Genomic DNA, 24,933 nt, shown 5'->3' with positions numbered 1-24,933 from the left:
GCTGTACGGTTAAGTTATGACATGTAAAGAAATATCTCCGTGTATGGCTACTGATACAAGAAAGAACTAAAATTAAAGTTTACTAAGCTTTTAAGTAATATCAAGATAGGTCTTAGAATTTTTTCTGTGGGCTCTGAAAAGGGCACTCACGGAACTCAAGAAAACAGTGTGTATCAATAAGTCATTCAAAAAAAAAAAAATGTTCCCGAGGGGATGCTGAAATTACCCTGGAAAGATTACTCAGTAATGAGAACTTGATTTGGTCTTTGGTTGGCGGAGTGGTTGGAATTCATTTTGAATTCAGGAGATGTACTTCTTGGTTGATAGATCAGAAAATTCCTTTCTAAAGAAATGGAAATGGTTGAGAAACGCCCACAGAAATGTTCAACACCATGAGGAGATGCAAATAAAAACTACTTTAAGATTTCATCTTACCACCAGCAGTGGTGGCACATGCCTTTAATTCCAGCACTTAGGAGACAGAGGCAGGTGGATTTCTGAGTTTGAGGCCAGCCTGGTCTACAGAGTGAATTCTAGGACAACCAGGGCTATACAGAGAAACCCTGTTTCACACACCCCCCCCCGCAAAAAAAAAAAAATCATCTTACCCCAATCAGAAAGGGCCAAGATAAATGAGACAAGTAACAAAACATGGTGGCAAGGCTATGGGTAAAGAACATTTATCCATTGCTTGTGGGAGTGAAAACTGGTCCTGCCACTTTGGAAATCAGTGAGGTGGTTCCTTAGAAAGGTTTACCTCGAGATCCAGCTATGTGACTCTTCTACATCCTACTACAGAGGCATCCCTGTTTGTTGTTGCTCTATTTGTGATAAACAGAAATTGGAAACAGTCTAGATGTTCACAAATGGATCAACAGATAATGAAATTTATACAATGGAATATTATTCAGCTGTGAAAAAAATGAAATTAGGGCAAATTTCAGGTAAATAGATGTAACTAGAGACAATCATCCTGAGTGAGGTAACCCATACACAGAAGATAAATTAGATACTGTGTGTTTTCATGTACTGTGTGTTTAGATGTGAGTTTTCAAGCTATGGAGATGTATGTTACAACCTGAAGAGTCAGAGTCAGGTACCTAGTAAGGGAACAGTAGAGAAGAAAGGATTTTACAAGGAAGGGGGAATAGAATGTAGTGTTATCTGGTGAGATGGCTCAGTGGTTAAGAGCACTGACTGTTCTTCCAGAGGTCATGAGTTCAAATCCCAGCAACCACATGGTGGCTCACAACCATCTTTAATATGAAACAAATAAAAAAACTTTAGGCTGGAGTGAGCAGGGTCAGAGTGAGCTGGACTAGAGTGGAGTGAAAGGGAAGAGGGGAAAAAGAAAAACAAAAACAAAAACAAAAAAAGAATGTAGTGTTATCAAGAGATAAAGAAAATGCCAGAATAAGGAAAGGCAAGAGAGCAGGGTAAAGGAGGGTGTGAGGGGTAACTAACAGCTAACACTATTTGAGAAACCACCTAACAACCACATTCCGCCCCCCTGCTACCCCCCCTTTCCCAAATCACAGGCTCTTGCCAAGTTTATTGATTTCTTACCACAGCTTGATAAAGTCCTATTGTTGACAACATTTATATCACCAAATTCGAAGTTTAGCTGCTGCCCGGCTAAAAGATTAACCTCTTCTGAATAGAATTCACAGTTCTAGTAGTTACTCTCGACTACCAGAAGAAAAAAGTAATTTCATCAGTGCAACCATGGCACAAATGTTATTGGAGTAACCAACCGCTTTTTGATTGGACTCAAGGACCACCTCTTGAGATGGGACTCAGATCTGACACTGTTACAGTGGCCAAGAATCTGAGACTGTATAGCCCGTAGACCCAGGGAGAGACATTTTACTTTTATTTTGCTAAAGAAACATAGAGATAAAATGACTCCGAATGACATGTTGCTGTACCCATCGACCAGTGGCTCCTTCAAGCCTCATCAGAGAACCTTTTCTTTGTAGGAGATGAGAATCCATTTCCCAGAGATCCACAACTGGGCAATGAGCAGAGAGTAAGAGACTTGACAAGCGGTCAGTTCTAAATTGAGGTTTTCGAAAACCCATCCGCTTGAGACTCATTGATCTATGAGGGAGAGGAGGAAGAAAGAATTGTTAGCACCAAGGATGGTGTACGACACCAAGGAAAGAGCATCATCCATATACCATAGGATTTACACACGTATGAAATCACAGAATCTAGAGCAGCATGCAAAGGACCTGCACTGGCCCAAACTAACTAGGGCCCAGCACTGAGAGGGGGAGTTGACACAGTACCACACCTAAACAAGAAAGGATTCACACTTAATAACTGCTAGCAAAGGGAAATTCACTTTTCTCCAGTGGAACATCACTAGGTATATCAACCACACTGCAAAGCAGCCCTATGCCCAAGAGTGACTGTCAATTGTCCAAAACAATACACACTTTCTTTTTGGAAGGCTTTCTGTTATGTTTTTTATTTTATTTTATTTTTATTTTTATTTTTTGGCACTTTTTGTCTTTTTGTTTGTTTTTATATTTTTGTTGTTTTATATGTTTATAGTTTTTTTTTTTTTCTCTTTTTTTGTTGTTGTTGAGAAACGAAGTCAGAGGGGCAGGGAGGTGGAGAGGTTCTGGGAGAAGCTGGGGAGGAGAAAACATCAAAATAAACTGTGAGAATATTTTAGTAAAATACACATTTTAGGAAAACCTCACTTCTCTTTTAACTCTGACGTATACTTAGTTGTGTGAGTTGGGCAAATAGCTTGATTTTCTTTTTTTCTTTTTCTTTTCTTTTCTTTTCTTTTTTTTTTTAAGAAACAGATAAGACCAAATAGAGCTATTTTATCCAATATTTATTTTTGAATTGCTTTTAGGAGGTCGGGAATTGTTTTTTAGTCCTGGGAACAAAGGCCAATATAGAAATCTGGATCATCCGGATGTCAGTAGCTTTAGTAGTTACTTTTGGTTATCTTTGTTTATTACTGCTCAAGTCTATGAATATTGTTCCTCTTTTGCTTCATCATCCAAATAAATACGGTTTACTAAGAAGTAAGTACATGATAGAGAGCAAATACATGTTGTTCAAATGAGTGGACACTTGAAACTTTCTATTCTGTGTACATCTCTTACATATTTGTACTTATTTATTTCAAAAAATCTAATCCAAACCAGTTTTTCTCTGGTTTTATATAGCATATATAAATATTTAGTGGTTACATGAAACTTTGTATTTCCAAATAATTAAAGGTTGTGTTATATTGTTATATGAAATGTACTGTATTCTCTGTAGGTATTTGTGAATTGTCTTAGTACCTTAACACTGCTATGCTCTTTTGGCTTTATATACATTTATGCTATTTATTTTTTAGATTTCTCATTTATCATTTTGAAACAGCTCATATGCTTAGATATATTCTTACCATTTGATCTCAACAGATAACTCTTTTTACTTAAGTACACTGTATTTTCTAATTTGTATCGGATGCATGACTCTCAGAATGAGAGAGTGTTTTTGCTTTCAGTGTTTACTAGCCCATTAGTCACATATAAAGCTTTAATGGGAACATGTGCAATACTCCGTAAAGAATTTGGCTGTTTTTATCAGAATGTTTTATACTTCTCCTTGTACGAACACACCAAAGTATAAAAATATACATGTTTATGAATATGGTTTCACGTGTATGTAAAAACCTAGAGTTGACAGACCGCCAGTTATATAGATAGAGATGCAGATCTCTAATTTCATTTCAGTAGCTCATCCCAGAAAGTATATTCTGCTGGGATTTCCTCTAGTGTGCAATCTAGAATCACTGGCTGCCCCACATAGGTAGTAACATAATTCTCTAGTTATAGTTTTCAAGCCCTCTTTATTTTGAACTAGTGCTGCATAATTAAATATAAGCATACAAGGCAGAACCTGGCTATACAAGAACACTTGTGACTATATAATAAATACCCATTGAAATAGTGTCTTTGAAAAAAAAATGAGCATCTCTAAGGTGTATCCTCAAAACTACATCCATGGATCTCAGGATAGGCTTAGTAAAAGTTGTATAAATGAACTTGCATATGAATGAATTAATGAATGGGAGAGGTTGGTAATGGATGTTTTCTTTAACTACAGATAATGAATCATATGCATTATTAATCTTCGCAGTATACACAACTAGAGAAATTCTGTCCTGTTAGACATTTCTCTTTTCCATTTGAGGCCATGGTAATGATGTTCAGATGAATTCTTTTGTTCTCACTTTTTTTATTTTATTTTGCATTTGTGGTTTTATTATGGAATGGAAGGAGTTTACAGTTCTGTCACAATGTCCTTTGGAGGTCTAATTGCTGATTCAGAGGTTAATATTTTTGAAATCTTGTCCTGATTTCAAAATAATTTTCTCATGTCTGGGGGTTTCTAAACCATCGCTTCAGATATCAGATTAGTGTCTGATGACCTGTGTTGTAAATAAAACATTCCAGCTTTTCTGTATTATTGAAATAATTCCAAGATACATATTTTCTAAAAACCAGTTTTGTTTTGAGCCCGTGCTCTGTATAAACAGTTATTGATTGACTTTTCTTGCTTTCTCAACATTCTTGCTGGGAAAGAAAATAGAAGAAAAACTAAATAAGCATCAAAGAGAAAACAAGTAATGCTTTTAAATGGCTTTTATATTAAAACCAAAGATATTTTTTCTTTTCAAATTTTAGTTCCAAGAGATAAGCTAGAACATAACTTTTTAAAAACTATCTTTAATCTTTCTTTAGAGTCCAGACATTATCCCCCTCTAGGTCTGCCCTCCCACAGCACTTCCTCATCCCATTCCTCCTACCCTGTCTCTGAGAGGATGTCCCCCCCCCCCATCCTCCCCACTCCTTGGAGCCTCAAGTCTCTGGATGGTTAGGCCCATCTTCTCTGATTGAGGCCAGACCAGGCAGTCCTCTGCTGTATTTGTGCTGGGGGCCTTGTACCAGCTGGTGTATGCTTCCTGGTTGGTGGCTCAGTGTCTGAGAGGTCTAAAATAGCCACTGTGTTTTGGATGCATAATGACATATGCATAAAAACCCAGGCAGCTTCATGGGTGTGGATTTTGTTGTTGATCTCAGGTCTGTGAAGTTTATAATTAAAATGATCATAAAACCCAACTTATCCTGACTCTTTCCATTTCTGAGATTTCTAGTAACATATTTTTTCCCCCTATGCTTTCCACAAATATATCCTCCCATGCCACTTCTAAAATTCTGAGGTTAAGGAATGAAGACATCTACAATTAGGTTTCTCATTCGCTTAAACGCTATTTGTGTAGCTGAACATTTGTGAATTATTACAAAGTCTTTCTTTGGATTAGACATGCTCTCTTAACACACGCCAGTGGATGATGACAGCCTCTTTCACCTTTTCCAGCTGGGGGAGGAGCAAGAGTCATTTTTACAGGAAAGCTTGCCAGACGGAGACAATCCTATCACACAAGAACCTTAACGAATTACAGAAATTTCTGGTGAATCCCAGTGCTTCTTTCACAGTTTCTGCTTCCAAATGAGAATATACATTTTTCTGTGCTTGATATGCTGGGCAAGATTTGGTAAGATGTTTATTAATAACTTATTAAAATGCCTGTAAAATAATGAATATGGTTTATATTATCTTATGCCATGATAGTTTGAAAAACTTTCTATGATTATGGTATTTATAACAGACAAGATTGCTATTATGAAAGTATGTGTGTGCTCATATAGACATATGTGGGTTTGCTAAATAGTAGCTTTATGATGTATTTATTTGTCAGAAGATTAATAGCTGGAAAACAAATATGCAAACAGGGAATAAGTAGAAACATTCAAGGTTAAAAAGTAATTAAGGACTAAGGTATTAGTTCAGTGTCTGAAAATTATGACATATTATATAACTTGCTTCCATTTCATTTGGCTGAAAAGTCTGACATTTGAAGAAAATTATTGAGTAGGTAATTTATCATTTGCAAAACAAACCAAATATCAATGCAGGAGGTCTCTCTCTCTCTCTCTCTCTCTCTCTCTCTCTCTCTCTCTCTCTCTCTCTCTCTCTCTCTCTCTCTCTCTTTCACATAATAGAAGTCCCAAAGTGTCTAATGGTAGTAAGGAAGAACCGTAATTCTTCTCCTGCTTGATAATGATAATAAAGTTTACTAATATTAGTAATGTGACTTTCTACTTTATGGGTGAACTTCTTGTTCTAGCGTGAAGGAGAATGAGTTGTTGGTTATGGTTGAACAAGTCATTCTAATTTATGTAAATGAAAACAGTAGCAAATTCACAAGTCAGATGAATAGCTCTCTGGTGGAACTTTGTGAATGATTATTTTTTTATGTCTTATATGTCTTTTATAAATTTTTGACTATGCACTCGAAAAACCATAATATACCAAGTAGAAATTAATACTTTTGCTTTTACTTTTAGTTGGCTATTTGAAATACTCCTAGGTTTTGGAGGTGTCTGAACTTCATATTTAAATAGATAATCTAGGCAATGATGCATAGTTTATATTGTACATTTTACTTGAGAATTTTTTTTAAAAAAGATATTTTGGATTTGTGATACATGATATCAGCATCTTGACTGAAAAGCTAGAAAATCTTGAACGCTATACTACCAGACTTACTTCTCCTCAGATATGACACTCCATAGTTATTTTAATAGCATAATTTGCACACTTCTGGTCCAGGCTTCAGAGATTTTGGTTAGGAGTGTGACTAGAATTAGCCAGTTTTCTAAGTTTTCAACAGGAAAAATAGAGTTATAGTTGGTAAATATATTTTATTTCTGTTGAAAGTTTAGCTCGTTTCTGATGATGACTACAATAAAATATCAAAATTAACATAAAATTAGTAAAATATTTAAGAAGTATTTATAGAATATAAGGCTAGTAAAAAGGTATAGAACAGATTGTATAAAGATATTTATTGACATGCTTATTTGCCGCAGACTAACCCATTCTGGGTCTCCTTTCTGTGCAGAATGGGTTCTGGATGTAGGTGGTTAAAGGAGTCGGCGAAAGTGAGGTGACAAACAGATGCCACACAAGGGAGAGTGGTTCTGAATGCAATTTGTCAAATTGAGCATCAAACTTTTTATACAGAAGAAAATAGGGAAGTTGGGTGACACACTGGCAAGGTACAATGAGGTTACTGGATTCTTACATAAAACAGAGGAATGCAAACACGGAAGGACTGGCAGGAACCAGGTGGGATAAAATTCAATGTTAACAATTCGTATCAAAAACAGCCCCACCTAAAGTCAGCTTAATCTTAGAAGCCAGGGACAAAGGCTTCATGCCCTTGCCATAGTTCCCATTCTAGTCTATTGTATAGTCCATCTTCCCCTTAGGCCATTGTAAATTCTTGTATATGGGTGTAACTGAGCTATCTATAGTTCTAAGTGTCTACTCTGGTTCCTCCTTAGATCACAAACTTCCTTCTTCCTAGAGAATGATAAATTCCTGTGTAGGGCAGTGACTTAGTTATCCATGCCCAGGATAGGCTCAAGGACTGCCTAGAATCTAACTTAGCTATATGTCAAAAAATCAATCCTTAGGAGCACTTATAATAAAGCACTATTAAGGGAAAGCACACAGATCCATTTACCAACTAAAGCAAGGACATTGGAGCATTCGTAATACAGGATACCACGATTCCAGGAGACTAAGTTTCTGTGAACTTTTCACCTCAGGATAGCGCCCAGGTTTTTGGGGCCCTGTCGTGTTTTTCACTACTGGAGTGGATGTAGCACTTATTTAAATTACATGCAGCTATATTCTTATTGTAATTGCTAACTGCTAAAGTTTCAGTTTTGTTGTTGCTTATTCTTGAGTCAAGAAGAGGAAAATATTTCTGTAAAGGGCTAGATAATAAATAGTTAAAATTTTGTGAATCAACGTTGTATGTTTTCAGCTCTGCTATCTGACAGTGAATGCAGTTTTAGATTCAGTGAAAACAGAGCATTGTGGACCTGTTCACAAAGCTTTATTCAACAACACTATTGGATTAGTTTTAATTTTCAAATATCACAAAATATTAACATTTCTATTTTTTTCTCTCATTTAAAATATGAAAGTTACTCTTAGGCTACTGATCATATTTGACTTTCATGGAAAGGTTTGTCAGTTTCTATGTTCTACTTCTCTGATAGTTTAAGACAGGTTAATTTAAGCTCTCTTTTTTCATCTCAGAGGTGAGAAAATTGAAATACAGAGAATTAGAGTCATTTCTTTTCTAAAATTATAGACCTTGCCCTAAGCTGTATAGTTCAGATAGGAATTTGGTTAAAATGAAAAAACAAAACAAAACAAATTCTTTCTTGCCCACTGTTTAAAACAAGCAGAGTTTAAAGGGCTACCAGAGGAAGATGACTTTAGAGAATGTGTGGTTATTTATAGAATGTGTGCATTCTTCAGTTGCTTTCCTTAGCAGCTCTGAGCATCATGCATCTTTTAGCTTCTACATCTCTGAATGGCACAAGGTAGATGATCTGTTCTCAGCAGTTTCCAAGTGTAAGAATGAGTTTGAAGTCAAAGACTATACTATGTAGAGACAACTTCTGTTATCTCCTTCAATTCAGTGGGGTGAGAGAAATATCTTGTTAAGTGAAATACACAATCAAAAGTTGTCTTGAAAAGGATAAGAATGGAGTGATGGATACATGAAGCATCAAGGGGTAATGGGCCAGAATGGAGGGGGGTCTTCCAAAATACACAACAGAGTAGTAAAACAGGAAGAATGAACTGTCTTATCTATTGCAATTTATGTCAATATTACCTAACAAAAATGTACTGTGCATGACCAGATAACAAGAAAAATACTGATCATATTTGACTTTCATGAAAAGAAAAATAGGCTAGGTTGTCATTGCCAATGGATACCATAAGTAGCAGATGGAAGGATGTATATATGACTTCCCTTTTGATCTTTATACAATATAGATGCACTGAATCATCATAATCCACTACTTCTTTTTATGTGTCATAGGTGTTCAGTTTTGTGGGTTTGATTTTGTTATATATGAGTAACACAAAAAATATTTTAAAAGGTCCTCACTATTGTCACTTCCACATTATTTGTCTTTTGCATACATTTCTCCTCCTCATAACTCTAAAAGCATAACTTAGAATTGAATTGAATTCATTTAGAATTCACACATGAATTGCAGTAAAATTAATTCTATGTATATTTGGACCAAAGTGTAAGTGTTTAATCAAATCTTTTCTACTCTTACGTAGAGTCCTTTGCCTTTCAGTATTACTTTATCAAAGTATAAGTAAATGCAACAAAATGTACAGATTTAACTCAACACATTGACACATGTTGGACATTATATGTACCATATTTTACAAGATACACAAAATCATAACAATTAGGATGCAAAAGATTTCCTATACCCCATTTATTCTATACACTTTGCAATTAATTTCTTTCCTACTTCTGATTCCATGAAACCCAGGCCTATTTTCTGATATTCTAGATTAAATATCCCTTTTCTAGAATTTCATGTCAATGAATATTTCTCATTTTTCTATACCTTCCACTTGACATATTCTTATAATTGACTAAGTTTGCCTATGCCATAATAGTTATTATTATTACTTATTGCTAGGGAAGTAATAAATTATACAAACTGTAAGAACTCAACTGTTCATGTGTTTTCTGGTTGACATGTAGATTCCTTCAAGAGTATGAGATCTTTGGAAAGCATGCTATATGAACTTGTACATGTTTTTATGAGGACATGTTCTTAGTTCTCAACAGTTAATATCTAGATATATACTGTTATGGTTTAATAAGGTATATATTTTCACTATAAGAATTTATCAACCTGATTCCAAAGTACCATATTATTTTTCCAATTTCTTCCACAGTAGCCTTATTTTCTCAATAATACTTTCCAGGCTAAGCTTACAGATTGTAATACTTTCCCTTATGGACTTACAAATTTTTAGCATTTTAATGTGTGTATAATGGCATATTGTTTGAGTATTAATTAACATATTTTGGATAGTCAGTGATATTGGGTATCATTTCTTGGGATTCTTCGCCATTATACCAGACTTCTATTAGATGTCTTTAATTTTATTTTTTGTGCCATTTATATGCATAGTCCTTATGTGGTCACACATTTATGCAAAGTTCTTAAATGGTTTAAGAACTTAAGTGGTTTTTAGGTGTCCAAACTGCTGTGTATTAATATTCTTGCTAATGCTCTTTAAGAAACAATCCTACATCATTAGATAAAGTCCAAGTCATTTATTTGTCTTTCATTATATTTTTGTTGCCTGGTAAGCTCATTTGTGTATATAGAATGAAGACTATGTCTGCTGCTACCCAGGCATCATTCAGTAGGGAATGGTATGATGCTCTAGCCCATGATTGATGGTCAGTGGGCAGAGTCTAGTATAGGCTCATTGCAGGCCGAATCATCTGTGGTGGTATCACGATTACATTGAATATGACATGCCCAAAAGACAATATTTCACAGGTCTTCTCCTTGTCCTTTGGTCTTATATTTTTCCATCCCCTTTCCCTTCACATCTCCTGAATATTAAGGAGATGATATAAATATACTGCTTCTGACAAAGCATCACTTTTCTAAGTATTGTGAACAATCATGCATTCCTGTATTTGTCACCACTAATTATAAAGAGAAACCTTTTTTGATTGAGTTTGGAAGTAGCATTAGCTTATAGATATAAATGCACATATTTAGAAGATGGCTTGTCAATTTAGCCAAAGAGTGGTAGCATGATTCCACTCTTGTGCCTAAGGTTTCCTCGCCCATGGAGTTTTGCATGGGTTCCTTCTTTGGGACAGAACTTCAAAACCATTCAGAAAGAGCAGAGACTGCCCAACCTAGGGACCCATCCCATCTGCAGACGCCAAATCCAGACACTATTGCTGATGTCAAGAACTGCAAGAAATACTCTTGGGAACCTAGTATAGTTGTCCTCTGAGAGGCCAGAGCCTGACCAATACAGATGAAGATGTACCGAGCCAAACATCGGACTGAGTGCAGGGACCCCAATGGACTGAAGGAGCTGAAGGGGTTTGCAACCCCATAGGAAGAACAACAATATCACGACCAGACCCCCTAAAGCTCCCAGGGAATAAACCACCAACCAAAGACTATACATGGGGGTCCCATGGTTCCAGCTGGATAAGCAATGTAGCAGATTGTCTTATCGGGTATCACTGTGAGGGAGCCCCTTGGTCCTGTAGAAGCTCGATGCCCCAGGGCAGGGTTATGCTAGGGCACTGAGGCAGAAGTGGGTGGGGGAATGCCAGTGCACCCTCATAGATGCACGGGGGAGGGGAGATAGGGGGTTTGTGGAGTGGAAACTGGGAAAGGAGATAACATTTGAAATGTCAATAAATAAAATAAATAATAATAATAATAGTAATAATAATAATAATAATAATAATATAGTAATAGTAATAATAATAATAAACCTTAAATGCACACATTTAGAAGGCAGCTTGTCAATTTAGCCAAACAGTGTTAGTAAGATCCCCTCTAGAGCCTAAAGTCTTCTCGCTCACGAAGTTTTGGACAGTTTTATATTACAAGGCATGAGCTCCTTTATTTGGACCGGACTTCCAATCTATTCAGAGAGAGCAGGTGTTTACCTCCATAACAACCGTGTCACTCTTGCACAAAGTGAGTGAGTGAATCTTTTTTTTTTCTGGTGAAGTGGTATTTGTGTTCAGAGGGCTCACAGTGGTGTAAAGAAAGCTAACGTTTCTTCTTCCCAATCAACACACAGCACTGACTGGCACTATGAAAGAGAACCAGTAGCTAGGCAATTTCCACAGAAATAGCATATTTTCACTGTATCTTCCACCCACAGGCTATGTTCTCTTTTACAATAACATCTTATCAACTAGGTCTGTTTGACAACCAAGAAAAATGGCAACACCCAGTGTTATTCTGGGATTCTCTGGGGCCTCCTTAGACAATAGCTTACAAGGAACTATGACATATCTGGCATTGGGATTTGGGGAACCACATTACCTAGAGTTACATGATAACTCTTTTTTTCCCCTAATCCCATGCTTCCAATGATTTAAAGTAGTTGTATTTTTGGAGATAAGAATAGGAATCTTGTAATACTTTCAGTTGAGGTTGTGTCTAATTTCCTATACTCCTCACCTACACTCTATTTATTAGTAAAAGGTTAGTGTGCAGCAGTATATGGATGAATTATGCTGTTAACCTTCTGTGTTATTCGACTTTTTAACATTTAACGTTAAATCAGTATCTGTTCTCAAGTTCACTATTCTCAGTATTTCAAGTGAATTCCTTCTATGAATCAAGTCTCTGAATCTAACATTTTTACTTAATAATGTCATCAGGCTTCACTTTGAAAGCATGAGGGCCTGAGTTTGAGTTCCCAGTACTCATGAAAAAAAGATGGGCGTAGCTGTGAGTGACTATAACACCAACAATAAGGGCCAGAGACCAGTGGGTCTTTAAAGTTCCCTTGACTGTCAATTTAGTTAAAAGAGAAGCCCTCCCTCGGTTGCTGAGGAGTCCCTGCCCCAACTCCCCCCCCCCAACACTGAGCATCTCCCTTACAATTTCCATCCCAGATCCCCACAGTAACAGTAGAGGCCTAGGGAGCCTTTCTACTTTCTTGAATACCATCAATAAAGTTTGCAGTACTCCCCCATCCCCAACCAAAAAAAAAAAAAAAATCAATAGCTTTATAAGGTTAGTGATAGTGAAGTACCCTGTCTCGAGGCAGTCAATTTGAGAGGAATGGAGGCAGACACCTGCTGTTTCTATTTGGTCTTCTCTTGCATACACACAGGAGTATGCACTCATATATTGATATGTATCACACGTGCTCACAAACACACATCACCATAGCAATAAGTGTAACATAATCACTTGTGAGTAGTACCTTTTAGAAAAAGTAAAAGATTTTTTTTAAGTTTCAAATATTTCCATTGAAAGTCTCATTTCTACACCATAGTTTCTTTGATGAAATGTTTCAAAAGGAGAAAATTTGAAGTTAGCACTACTCTGTTTGTAACCAGAAATATTCTGTCTTCACATTTTTAGGGTATTTAAATTTTCAACCGATTACCAGTCGAGATTCTAAAGATCCTGGTGAGTCCAATTGAGTGATATTTCTCTACTTTGTCGTGAGTTTGTTGAGTTTGCAAACAATGCCATCCAAAGATGCCCTTAGCTGGTGATACAGCCCTCCTCTCTCCTACCAAATGTTCACCGTTTGTCTCCACCGTTATCTCTACTCTCTTCACAATCTTACCTCTGCCTTCTTCCCTGTCTTCCTGCAGGGAGAGATTTCATATTGTAAATGATTTTATAATTCAAATGTTTATTATGCAGTTGTATATTTTCCTTAATCGGAGCTTTAATTTTCCTGTTCTTGATCTGATCCTGGTCTTTTTAAATAACTTCTAAACTTTGCTTCAATAGCTTCTTTTTCTTTGTTTTGAAATGACATTGTTTTCTTCTATTCCAAATGACAATACTATGGAAAATCGGCAGTTAATGCTATGACTGGTAATAGAACATATTTCTGATGACTATTTGGATCCAGGTGTTTCTGTCTTACTTGTGTATCAGACGGATCTTGCTATTTAGTTTCTCAGTACTCCTTCTAAGACCAGGCAAAGTCTATCAAGTCTTATAACAAAGGAGTTTGGATTAGCTGACTATATTTCACACTTGTCCAGACCTGGCATATGAGGTGGATGTGTATGATTCTTAAAATTTGTTTAGCATAGCAAGTTGATAGCCACCATGGTTCTATCTGTTCTTTACTTGTTTTTCTCTAATACTTATTACAAAGCTCTTTTAATTGCATCTCCATTGACCTGGAAATACTATGCCGGTGTTATAGCTCCATAGCTAGCTTCTTTCCTCTAAGTAAGTGTAGCAATAGTGCATCTGTACTTTCAAAGTTAGAATTATCATAAGTATTGTATATTATGTATAATGTTAAAGTAATATTTGTTACTTCTTGCCTTTTATTTTCCTATTATTTCCAATTTTTAAATTTTATATTACTTAGATATTTACTAATGCTTTTATAAATATTTGACAAATACTGAAAAATTTATTTCCAAAATAGCATTACTAAATTAATGCTCGAGATGTATCACAGAGCAATGCACTCATAAAAATATTTCATGGTCATGCTTATTCAATAATTCACAATTCTGGAAAACTACAAAAATCTAAATATAAAGCAGCCATTATTTTAATACCTATAGTGACCACTTCTATTCAACAATTTTAGTTATTTCATTTTCTGGCCTTCATTCTTCTAGGATGGGTAGATGAATAGATGAGTACAGAGGTAGATGATAGACAGATAATAACAGATAGATAAAGGTATTATATACTTTGTGCCACTATACAAAATCTTGTGATTAATATCTTTAGTAATAATATAATTTCTTATTTTAATTCAAGTATTATAAAAATAACTTTAATAAATGTGTTTAATATATACACACTGCACACATACATATAAAACTTCTAAGCAGTATTTTATTGCTGGTCCAGTTCTGCTTTTGCCCTCGGGGTATCCAGTCACCATTGCATACCTGCTCAGAATGGAAGAAACAAAGTTTACCTGTTGGGCAGAGTGGTCTGTTCCTAGGATCTCGGCTCAATGTGGGCAGAAAAAGACTTCACAGATGGATTTTCAATGAAACAGCTATTTTTATTGGGGGTACAAAGAGCTATATAAACCTTGGGGAGTGGGTAGGGGGTTTTCAGGGTGAGTGTACATTATTGTTTGCTACAAAGATGCTCCTCATGCTTCATTTGCATGAAAATGAATTCCAGGAGCTTGAGGGACATGGGCTTTTAGGCAGATAGAGGGGATTTTAACCCTGTAATTTGGGCACCAGGCTACATGACTACCTCAAGACTGGCAGAGTTGGGGGTCATAGAGGCTATTTGCACCAGAGCATGCAGACCCAGAGCAAGGAGGGTACCTTCTAACTCATGCCGTCTTAGGACAAGATTTTCAGGATTTAGAAACATCTCAAACACACTCTTGTTCCGGTCTGGCTCCCCTAGTCACATGACTTTCAGGCCCAACATTTTATCATTCTATTTTCTCAGCATTTGTTTATATCTATTTTGTATATCAACACTCACCAATCTTTTGGAACAATTTCTTGCCTCTTCCCTGTCTTCTTTTTCTCTCCTCCTTTTCTTTGTCTTCTCATGGTATTGCTAATTTTTGGAGACTAACCTTGAACTGGAGTTATTTCTGCTTGAATTATATTCCAGAGAAGGAATTTTATACTACTTTAAATTTATGAGCAAACTGGTACTCTATTATTTTTGTTTGTATTAATATGGATAATGGTGAGATAATATTTTAATATGTAAATGCACTTCTGTAAAACTTTTGTGAAAATTCACAATGTATCTACCTTTCTTGCCATCCTTCCCACTTGATTAGTAATAACAATGACTTATGTCAGAGCCATTTTATTTTATTTTAAAGGAGTGTTTATGACTTGGAACCTATCACATTTGTTCATATTTGTCATTATTATTTTTATTACTTCTAATTCAGGAAGTCTTTTCACCTGACCCATGTATAGCTTTAACATTATCTTTGCTCAGTAAATCATGTTAATGTGCAAATAAAACAGAATTCTCCCATTCAGTTGTATAATCTTATACCAACAAAACTGCACTGTTATCCTAATGTTCAGATTGACTTTTTATCTTTTCAGAGAATAATAGAACATGTCTTGAATTCACAAAGTTAAGTGCAATGAATGCCTTAAAAGATTTATTTTGTCCCAAAGTAAAGATAAAGCTGCTGATGTACTCAAGGGGCAATGCCAAGTGTGCAGAACCACTCTTTGAATCTAATAACTCACTCAACACCCGTTTCAACCCATTGAAGAAAACCGTCTGGATTATTCATGGGTACAGGCCCTTTGGTTCCACCCCAGTGTGGATGCATAGGCTTACTAAGGCCTTTTTGAAACAGGAAGATGTGAATATCATTGTTGTAGACTGGAACCAGGGTGCTACGACATTCATTTATTCTAGAGCGGTTAAAAATACCAGAAGAGTTGCTGAGATTTTGAGAGAAACCATTGAAAATCTTTTGGTAAGTTGGAAAAATTTAAGGTAGACACATGATATACAATATATGCTTTGCTATGTGATACCATGAAATTAATACTTTTTCTGTAAGCAGTTGGAACTTTAACTTAGACATAGAAATTTTAAGCCATATTCTGTCTACTCTAAATAATAGTTCCATATTTCATTTTCATATTTTTTAAACATGAGAATCCTTTTATTTTAAACTATTAAAAATTTAAAGCTCTTTCAAACTCTGAATTTGGACTGAATTTGTGGTTTTATATGGGGAGTGGACATTACTCTAATGTCTGTACATTTTTCTTTTAGTTATCTTTTCTAAGATCTGGCTAATATGTTTGTTGTTGGTAAATATGAGAGGAAAAGAACCTAGTATATAGTTAAATCTGATATCCCTGAACATAGCTCTCAGTTTTCATCAGGTCTCCTCAGGGTTTGCATAGATCTACTAAATTCAAGGCTTCTTTTAGGTCTTTTATTTTTGAATAATTATTGTTTATTATGCCAAACTTTATGGCATAGTAAACAATTTACGGTAATTCATGGTTTTTTTTTCCTGAGAATTGGTGGTGACAGTATTTCAGAGAAAGATAGGTCATATTCAATTTCTTGGAGTGATCTTGGTTTTAAAGTCTGAATTTTAGTTGAAATGAACTTCCAAACTTCTGCTAGGTTGAATAGATATTACATCAAAGAATCCATACCAGGATTCAGACTGGAGGGGATCAAAGCTTGAGCCTGTTGCCTCTCATCTATGTCACTGTGAACAGCCACTTCACATCTCTGCCAAATATCTTTGTTTAAACATTAAAAATTATGAAATCTTATTTTGTGTTGCATGAGTATTAAATTGATATAGAAACATATGTTACTATACATATGAAAATGTGTATATGCTTAAATGGCACATGACATATACTAACAAGTGAATAGAATAATTTTTTATTAATTTTTAAAAAAATCTCCAATTTTAAAAACATTGTGACTCAGAACAGAAGTTGAGATAACAGGCACCTCATACTGTGGAAAGTGTGAGTTAAGGAGAGAATTTAGGAAAAAAATCATGGCATTTTGCTTGCAAAGGACTTACAGGAGCTGGGAGAAAAGTAGCCATAGCTTTGTGGTTTGGAGAACTACTCTCTCCTCTTTTTGAGACATTGCTTTGCGGTATTTGAAGAACAGAATTGCCTTTTTTGCTGGGAATGTCCCTGCCTTGCTCTGCAATAGTGGTGAAAAATGACCATAATTTATGAGCTTCAAATATCATTGTGTAATCTGCATCATCACTATTAGCTCCCTGGTAGTCAGCCAAAAAATATACACCCACAGAGCTATCAAAGCTACCTAGTTGAGGTAGACCAGATGTCTAAACCTTGTCCTTCTATTGTTTTGCTATACTCTCTACCCAGTGGTCTTGGAATCCACCCTGAAACCATATACTTCATCATAGCATTTCAAAAGTAAGAGTGACTTATATACTTTTACCAGTTCTGCTAGGGGTTTTGTTATACCCTGAAGGGAAGACAGAAGGCTAGCATATATTTCATAATCAAACAACTCCAGCCTTGGGTCTTAGTCCATTTGAGCCACTGTATGAGAAACTCTTTAAACTGACCTTATATACAAACACATTAATGTCTCTTGGTTCTGCAAAGACCTGGTGGAGTATGGCTCTGGTAAGGACCAGTTCTTGGCTCATAGTTTGAAACTTTTCTCAGCATTCTAACATCATGGAAGATCCAAATGAGTTCCTTTAGGTCTTGCCTATCAGGACATTAGTCCCATTCTTGAATGTTCCAACTTTGTGATATCATCCCATTCTCTGTGCCCACCATATTTCCTGCAGAGGTTATAAACATTAAGGTTTAGAATTTTGGAGGCACAAATATTCAGAATTCAGTGACTTAGAATACATGTTTGTATGCAGCTTTGAATATGTCTTTAACTTCTGTTTTCTTAGTAAAATGGATATTTAACAGAATGTTATTTAGTTAATACTTAATTTTAGCATAGGGTTAGTTTTAAATAATAAGATTGATATAAATAACATATGGCAAACATGAATATTAAATATTAAGCATAAAGCACATATTAAGGTAATTAGCACAGAATCAAGACCATTATTACTATTTGATCATTATATGTCTCAGTAATTAAGTGTTACTTTTACATATATCACTCTTTATTATGGGTGATTAAAACTTTAAATTTGTACTAAACATAAATTTACTTTAAATTTTCAAATAAAGTTTAATGTTGTTATTGGAAATGGATAGAAAAAGATCAGATATTTTGTGGTGCAAGCAGAACAAACCCGTATCTTTGCACAGTTATAAGTCCTTTTCCTTATGTTCCAGAAATATATGTAGCCAAAATCAATAATGGATTTCAGAATGTCAGTATACTAGGAATTATTGTGATTATCCAAATTTAAAGTTATTACATTGTATTTTTCATTTACAGATCCATGGGGCATCACTTGACAATTTTCATTTCATTGGCATGAGCTTAGGGGCTCATATTAGTGGATTTGTAGGAAAGATATTTCATGGTCAACTTGGAAGAATTACAGGTAAAACAATCTTTTTCTTTTGTAAAATTATCATTTTACCTGGATAAAATGGACAATTTTCTAGACACATATAAGGGGCCAAAGTTAAAATAGGACCAGATGGATTTAGTGGAGAATTCTATCAGACCTTCAAAGAAAACCTAATGCTAATACTCTTCAAACTATTCCACAAAATAGAAACAGAAAGAACACTACCCAACTCATTCTGTGAAGCCACAGTTACACTGCGTATTCCTCCTTGGAGACGGAACAGTTTCTGTGTACAGTAACTTGTCACAATTTCCTTTCATAAAGGACTTTATAAAAGATGTGTTTCTACTTCTATCATGTTTAATATTCCAAATAGATGTTAAAAACTGGGAAAACATTATTTTTTAGCACATTTTCCATTAGAGTTTATTCTACTTAAAACCTAGCAGGCTATACAAAATATATTAGAATACTACTTTGTAACTGTAGATTGTGAATACTTTTTTGTTGTTGTTGTTGTTTTTGTGGCAGGGTTTCTCTGTGTAGCTCTGGCTGTCCTGGAACTCACTCTGTAGACCAGGCTGGCCTTGAACTCAGAAATCTGCCTGCCTCTGCCTTCCAAGTGCTGGGATTTAAGGCGTGCGCCACCACTGCCCAGCTTGTGAATACTTTCTTAGTGATTATTATGGTCATGAAAAGCAAGTATTGAGTTTTGTAGTTTTATGTGAATGTCAAAGAATACATGGCAAGGTCCATTCCACTCTGTTAAAATTTAGTTAAAAATTTTAGCTATGCAGTTCATATCCATAAGCACTATGGTAATTATGTATTTTTAAGCATTAATTTGAGTACAAGACTTTGAGTACAAGACAAATCAAGAGTTGCTATTCAAGTTTGAAACATTCTCACATTCACTCAGATTCACAAGGTAAACTTAATTATAGTTAAAGGCAGCGCCCTCATGGTGTTTGCATAAATTTCCATCATTTGTCTATGTCAGGTTTATTAAGCAATTATTCATAGCCATATTAATAGAGTAATTATGGTAACTCCAGTGATTTATAAAGGATAATATTTTCATAATAAAGTTCCATAAAAGAGGGAAAGGGAAGGTGAAATCACTCATATAGATGCATGTGCTTGCCTATCAATTGCTCTACTGACATAGCTTTGTTTGTTTGTTTGTTTGTTTTTGGTTTTGTTTTGTTTGTTTTTCGAGACAGGGTTTCTCTGTGGTTGTCCTGGAACTCACTTCTGACACAGCTTTCTTAAATCAGAAAAATTTAGAGAAATAGAGGTAGGCCACACAGGCTAAATAAAATGGGACCAATAGAAGAGTGTGAGGAGCAGTAGTTAAAATGACACTTATTTATATATTGATTTCAGTTAAAGGACAACTTGCTGGAGTCCTTTTATTTTCCTTCACCTCGTGGGTCTGAGAAAATGGTCTCTTCCTCAGTGAAATGAATTTTATTCCTATCCCCTAGCTATGCTTCAGAAAGTTATGATCTTGGGATTTTATTTTAGAATTCATTCTATAGAATAACATTCATATTTCATGGAATTTGCAACATTTTTCCTTAAGGATGTATCAGAAACTCTTGGGAGGTGTGAATATTAAGAGAATAGAAATTTTGTTACCTGAATAGTATTGATATCTGAGGAGCATTTTTACCTATAAACAAATATAGGATGAGGCTAATAAGGGGAAGAATTGAAGAGAAGTCCAGAAGACCTTTATTAAGGCTTTTCCTCCAACACAAGAGGTCATGGTTACTATTAATATAAAGTTATATAGCTTACTTCATCTACTCTTTAGATAAATTTGGCAAAATATCATATCAATATTTTGTTGAAACATCTTTCCTGTGTTTTGAATGCCTTTGAAGGGTGCTGATAAATATTCAAATAATGAAAGTACTTGCTATTTGTCAAATTTATTTTACCTTTAAATATGTTGGGGCAGGTTTAAACTGAAATTGCCAGTGCTTGTGTTTATAATTGAAAATCGGGCAAGTGTGAAATAGAGCAAGCTAGTAAAATATAACTCAATTGACAGTTTATGTTTTGCACTTCAGGTCTTGACCCAGCTGGACCACAATTTGCTGGAAAGCCATCGAATAGCAGATTATATTACACGGATGCCAAGTTTGTAGATGTCATTCACTCTGATATCAAAAGTAAAATAATAAGTATCTATGAGATTTGTGTTTCAAAGCAAAATGTTAAATGTAGATCCCAAGTTTGAGGTTGCAAGATGAGGAAGAGTTGCAGATAAACTGTTTGGGTTTGAATTCTTCATTCTGTGGGTAGTCACTGACTATAACACTTCTTTGCCATGTTCAATGCTACTATTTAGCTTTCTTTACCACCTGTAATGCATGCCAACTAGAACTGAGCACAGCACTAAAAACACAGATAAGGAATATTTTTTATAATTAGGGTAGGTCTCTATTGATTTAAGATGTCTTTATAAATCTCTCTAACAGGGTTTGGATGGCTTTGGTTATAAAATGTTCAACAAATGCATTAGAAGGGCTATAGAGACTGTCCCAAGGCCCTTTTGATTGAGTGAATGAGATGAGTCAGTTGGAGAAAGACAGAGATATACAGAGATACACACACATATACATACATACATACATACATACATACAGAGAGAGAGAGAGAGAGAGAGAGAGAGAGAGAGAGAGAGAGAGAGAGAGAGAGAGTCAGACAGACAGAGTTTAATGCCTTTCTGGATTTGATCTGGTAATTATAACACTGACTAAACTCTTCATATATATCAGTGAGACTCTTGACTACTTACTAAACTCACTTCAATGTTTTTCTGCATGTATGGTATATAACTATGTTTATAGCTGCACTACCTACAATACTAAAGACAAAGAAGCAGTCTAGATTCCCACGAATAGATAAACATATATGGAAATTTATATAGCCATAAAGAAAGATGAAATCACAACATTTTCAGGGTGAAACTTGGAATCCTTCTTTTAAGCAAGACAAGTCAAAATATAGACAAATATCCCTGTTCTTTTTGTTTTCACAGTCAGCACACAGGGTGCTGCTGAGAAGGCTCTGTGGTCTCGAGTTTGATTTCCATCACTGATAACAGGTGGCTCATAACTCCAGATCCGGGGAGTATTAAGTAGTTCTGGCCTCCACAGACACCTGTAGTTATGTGCACATGCCCCACACAGACACACCCACACACGGATCATTAGAAACAATAAAATATCTCTAAAGTTATGTTCTTATGAATATGCATATGTACATATGTGTACATATGGTAGGACTGTCTCAAGGATTCACAACAAGGACCTGTTGTTTCTTCGTGATGACTGAGTAGCTCTGTTGTTTTTATCCTTACCCATTGGCAGGTGGGACATCCGTTTCAAGAGATACTTCCTGCTTTTTAGCTTTCATGCTGTTCCGAGACATGCGGAGGTTTCAGAGATTACTCCAAACAACTGAGTGTCTTCTAGGGCACTGGTTCTCAACCTTCCTAGTGCTGTGACACTTTAATACAGTTGCTCATTTTGTAGCGACCCATAACAAAAAAAAAATTATTTTCATTGATACTTCATAACTGCAATTTTGCTACTGTTATGAATTATAATGCAAATATAATGTGTTTTCTAACGGTCTTAGGTGAATCCCGTGAAAAGATCATTGGACCCTCACAGGGATGGTGACCCCATAGGCTGGGAAACCACTGTTCTAGGGTCCTATTTTAAATAATGGCAACCTTTGTTTAAATTCAACTAAGTGAGTACATTATAATGCTAAAGGAGGGACTCTCCACTGCTACACAGAAGGCACACTTGCTTCTGTGGAGTCTGAGGACTTGTAATAAATGACTTAAACTGGCTTTCATCTTTTTACCTTGAATACCCTTTTATCTGCGCCTCATGCTATGCATGCCCCCATTTTATGGCTCTTTATGATATCATGACACCTTACTGGATTCTGTTGTATGCTCTACCTAAATTAAGTTGCTGCATCTTGATCCATACCTGGACACTAATATTATCTCAAGAATTCAGTAACACAAAATTGCTTGTATCCTCAGCTAAAGAATTTCAATCTTATCTGGCAGTGAAATTTCACACAGAAGTATAGTCCCAAGTTTTCTGAGATTGATATGCCTTCCATGCTCCCTTTGGTTATAGATTAAAATATTGGTAATAGATTCAGAATTTGAACCTTTTCCAGAGCCCTGGGAATCTAGAAGCAAATAGAAGCACATAAATCATAGGGACATGGCTCATACCATCCTAACTCAAGTTGCAATCAGTGGGGGAAGCAAGTGTAGATTTTGCTACTGAGTAAAACTAGCATCAGCAAGCCCAAGGCACTGTCATGCAAAGAGGGAGAAAAGCATCACACTGCCCTGACAGCTGTATGTGACCTAATAGTATTTCGCCTTGTGCTGATCAATGCCAATTGTATCTTAGGCAGTCTCTTTGTGGACCCTAGTGTGCTCTCAATATACTGTTGACTCACTGCCTCCCACTCTTCTCACATCCACTTAAATTGTCAAACTTCAGAGCGAGAAATTCTCCAGCCAAGCTACATTAAAAAGCTTTCCAGTTTTAACTTCCGTTTTAAAAAGTATTCAAGGGTTATCCTTGCTGCTAGGCGTTTTTTATTTTGATATTTTTCTCCATTGCACTGATTTCTATCTGACAAACAGTTCTTTCAGTTTCTCTTTTAGTTTTTCTTTATCACACATCATCTCCATGCCAAAGGTTTTCCTGTCCCTGCTACTGCAAAATATTTGCCCATAAAAAAACAGGTGAATCATAAAATGTGCAAAATTACTAACATATAATTTTTATGAGAAACAATTTGAAAAAGAGGTACTAGAAAACTGCCAATTTAAAGAAAAAAATGCATCCATTTAATGTAACTCATACATGTAATCTTAGAATTTACAGGGCAAAATAGAGAGGATTATTCTGAGTTTGGGGCCAGGCTTCAGTTACATAGTGAATTCTAGGGTATTTTGAGCTGTTGTTTATATGAATATGGATATATATTTCTTATGGATGTATCTCTGAAAAGGAACAAAAGTAATGGCAGAAAGAAGGAGGGAGTGGGGAGAAGGAGAAATGGAGGTAAGGGTTGCTGGAGACAGAAGAAACTAACAAAGCTAGAACAATTTCTGAAGAACAAGTTTAATGGATTTTAGCAGATTTTTTTTTTGTTATATACATTTGCTCAAAAAATTTTAAAAGCTCTATGACTTCATGGGTGTTTTCTTCCTAGGTTTGGGTATTGGAGAGCCATCAGGACACATTGATTTTTATCCAAATGGAGGAAAAAATCAGCCAGGTTGTCCTACATCAATTTTTTCAGGTATATGAAAAAAGTATTTTCATTCTTTTTTCTTTTATTGAAACTAGATTTTTTCATACAGCATATTATGATTACAGTTATACAGGATCCAAAATGGTATGGGAAATTAATTTATGTTTTAGCTAGTTAAATCTCTGGGCAAAATTTTGATATCAGAATTTTTTCTATTGACTTAAAAGAGTTATTGGCAAGAAATAATTTAAATTGATACCACTTAATATACTAAGGTTACTAGCATATAGAACAACTGGTCATGGATGAAACCTGTTTGGTGTTGTTTCAACAATTTTAGTTCACTATTTTAACCATAAAGAACTATTTTCAATTATCTAGAAAAACACGTCTTACTCAAGTATCCTAGAATACTCTAGAACTTGAGTTTGATCACAAGGTTTAGCACTTATGATCAATACCACATATACACAGATTTGACTACTCTGGCCACTTCTGTTTCCCACACATGGGATTATTCACGGCTTCTGAGTGTGCATTGGGGCCCTCTTAAGCACTGCGGTGGTTAAACTCATGACCAAATTCCACTGTGACTAGAGAAGATTGAACCAACAAAAGAAAATATAAAAAATTGGGAAGGGGAAGTGACATAAGTGAATTTTAACAACACTTGTCTCCATAGACATATTTGACCTTGCATCAGTATTTTAAGGATATAGAACTAGAAGGGAGAAATTCTATCATTGTAAACACTGTTGCAATATGTTAGTATAGCCTGTTAAATTGAAACAGCTATGCTTTCTGGATTAATACTTTATGAAACTGTTTTATTAATTTCATGAAAAAGTCATGCTCAATTTAAATATTTGATGGGACTTTTAAAAAAAATTTTATTATTATTTTCTTTATTTACATTTCAAATGCTATCCCTATACCCCCCACCCC

At 35.4% G+C, this 24,933-nt stretch overlaps 1 protein-coding gene across 1 annotated transcript in view; it reads left to right on the top strand.

Moving 5' to 3' along the window:
• The first annotated feature begins 5,512 nt into the window (after window positions 1-5,512).
• The window catches only part of Lipi (lipase I), a 51,784-nt gene continuing 32,363 nt past the window's right edge, over window positions 5,513-24,933 (top strand). The window contains exons 1-6 of the mRNA XM_029544338.1: window positions 5,513-5,575; window positions 13,080-13,127; window positions 15,749-16,134; window positions 18,594-18,702; window positions 20,751-20,852; window positions 23,947-24,036. Coding sequence (XP_029400198.1) covers window positions 5,530-5,575; window positions 13,080-13,127; window positions 15,749-16,134; window positions 18,594-18,702; window positions 20,751-20,852; window positions 23,947-24,036 — 781 coding nt within the window. The 5' untranslated portion in view covers window positions 5,513-5,529. The remainder of the gene's footprint in view (window positions 5,576-13,079; window positions 13,128-15,748; window positions 16,135-18,593; window positions 18,703-20,750; window positions 20,853-23,946; window positions 24,037-24,933) is intronic.

Source organism: Mus pahari, chromosome 12, assembly GCF_900095145.1.
Source record: "Mus pahari chromosome 12, PAHARI_EIJ_v1.1, whole genome shotgun sequence".
NCBI lineage: Eukaryota > Metazoa > Chordata > Mammalia > Rodentia > Muridae > Mus > Mus pahari.
The sequence above is the reverse complement of the archived record's forward strand: the minus strand, read 5'-3'. Positions and strand labels throughout refer to the sequence as shown.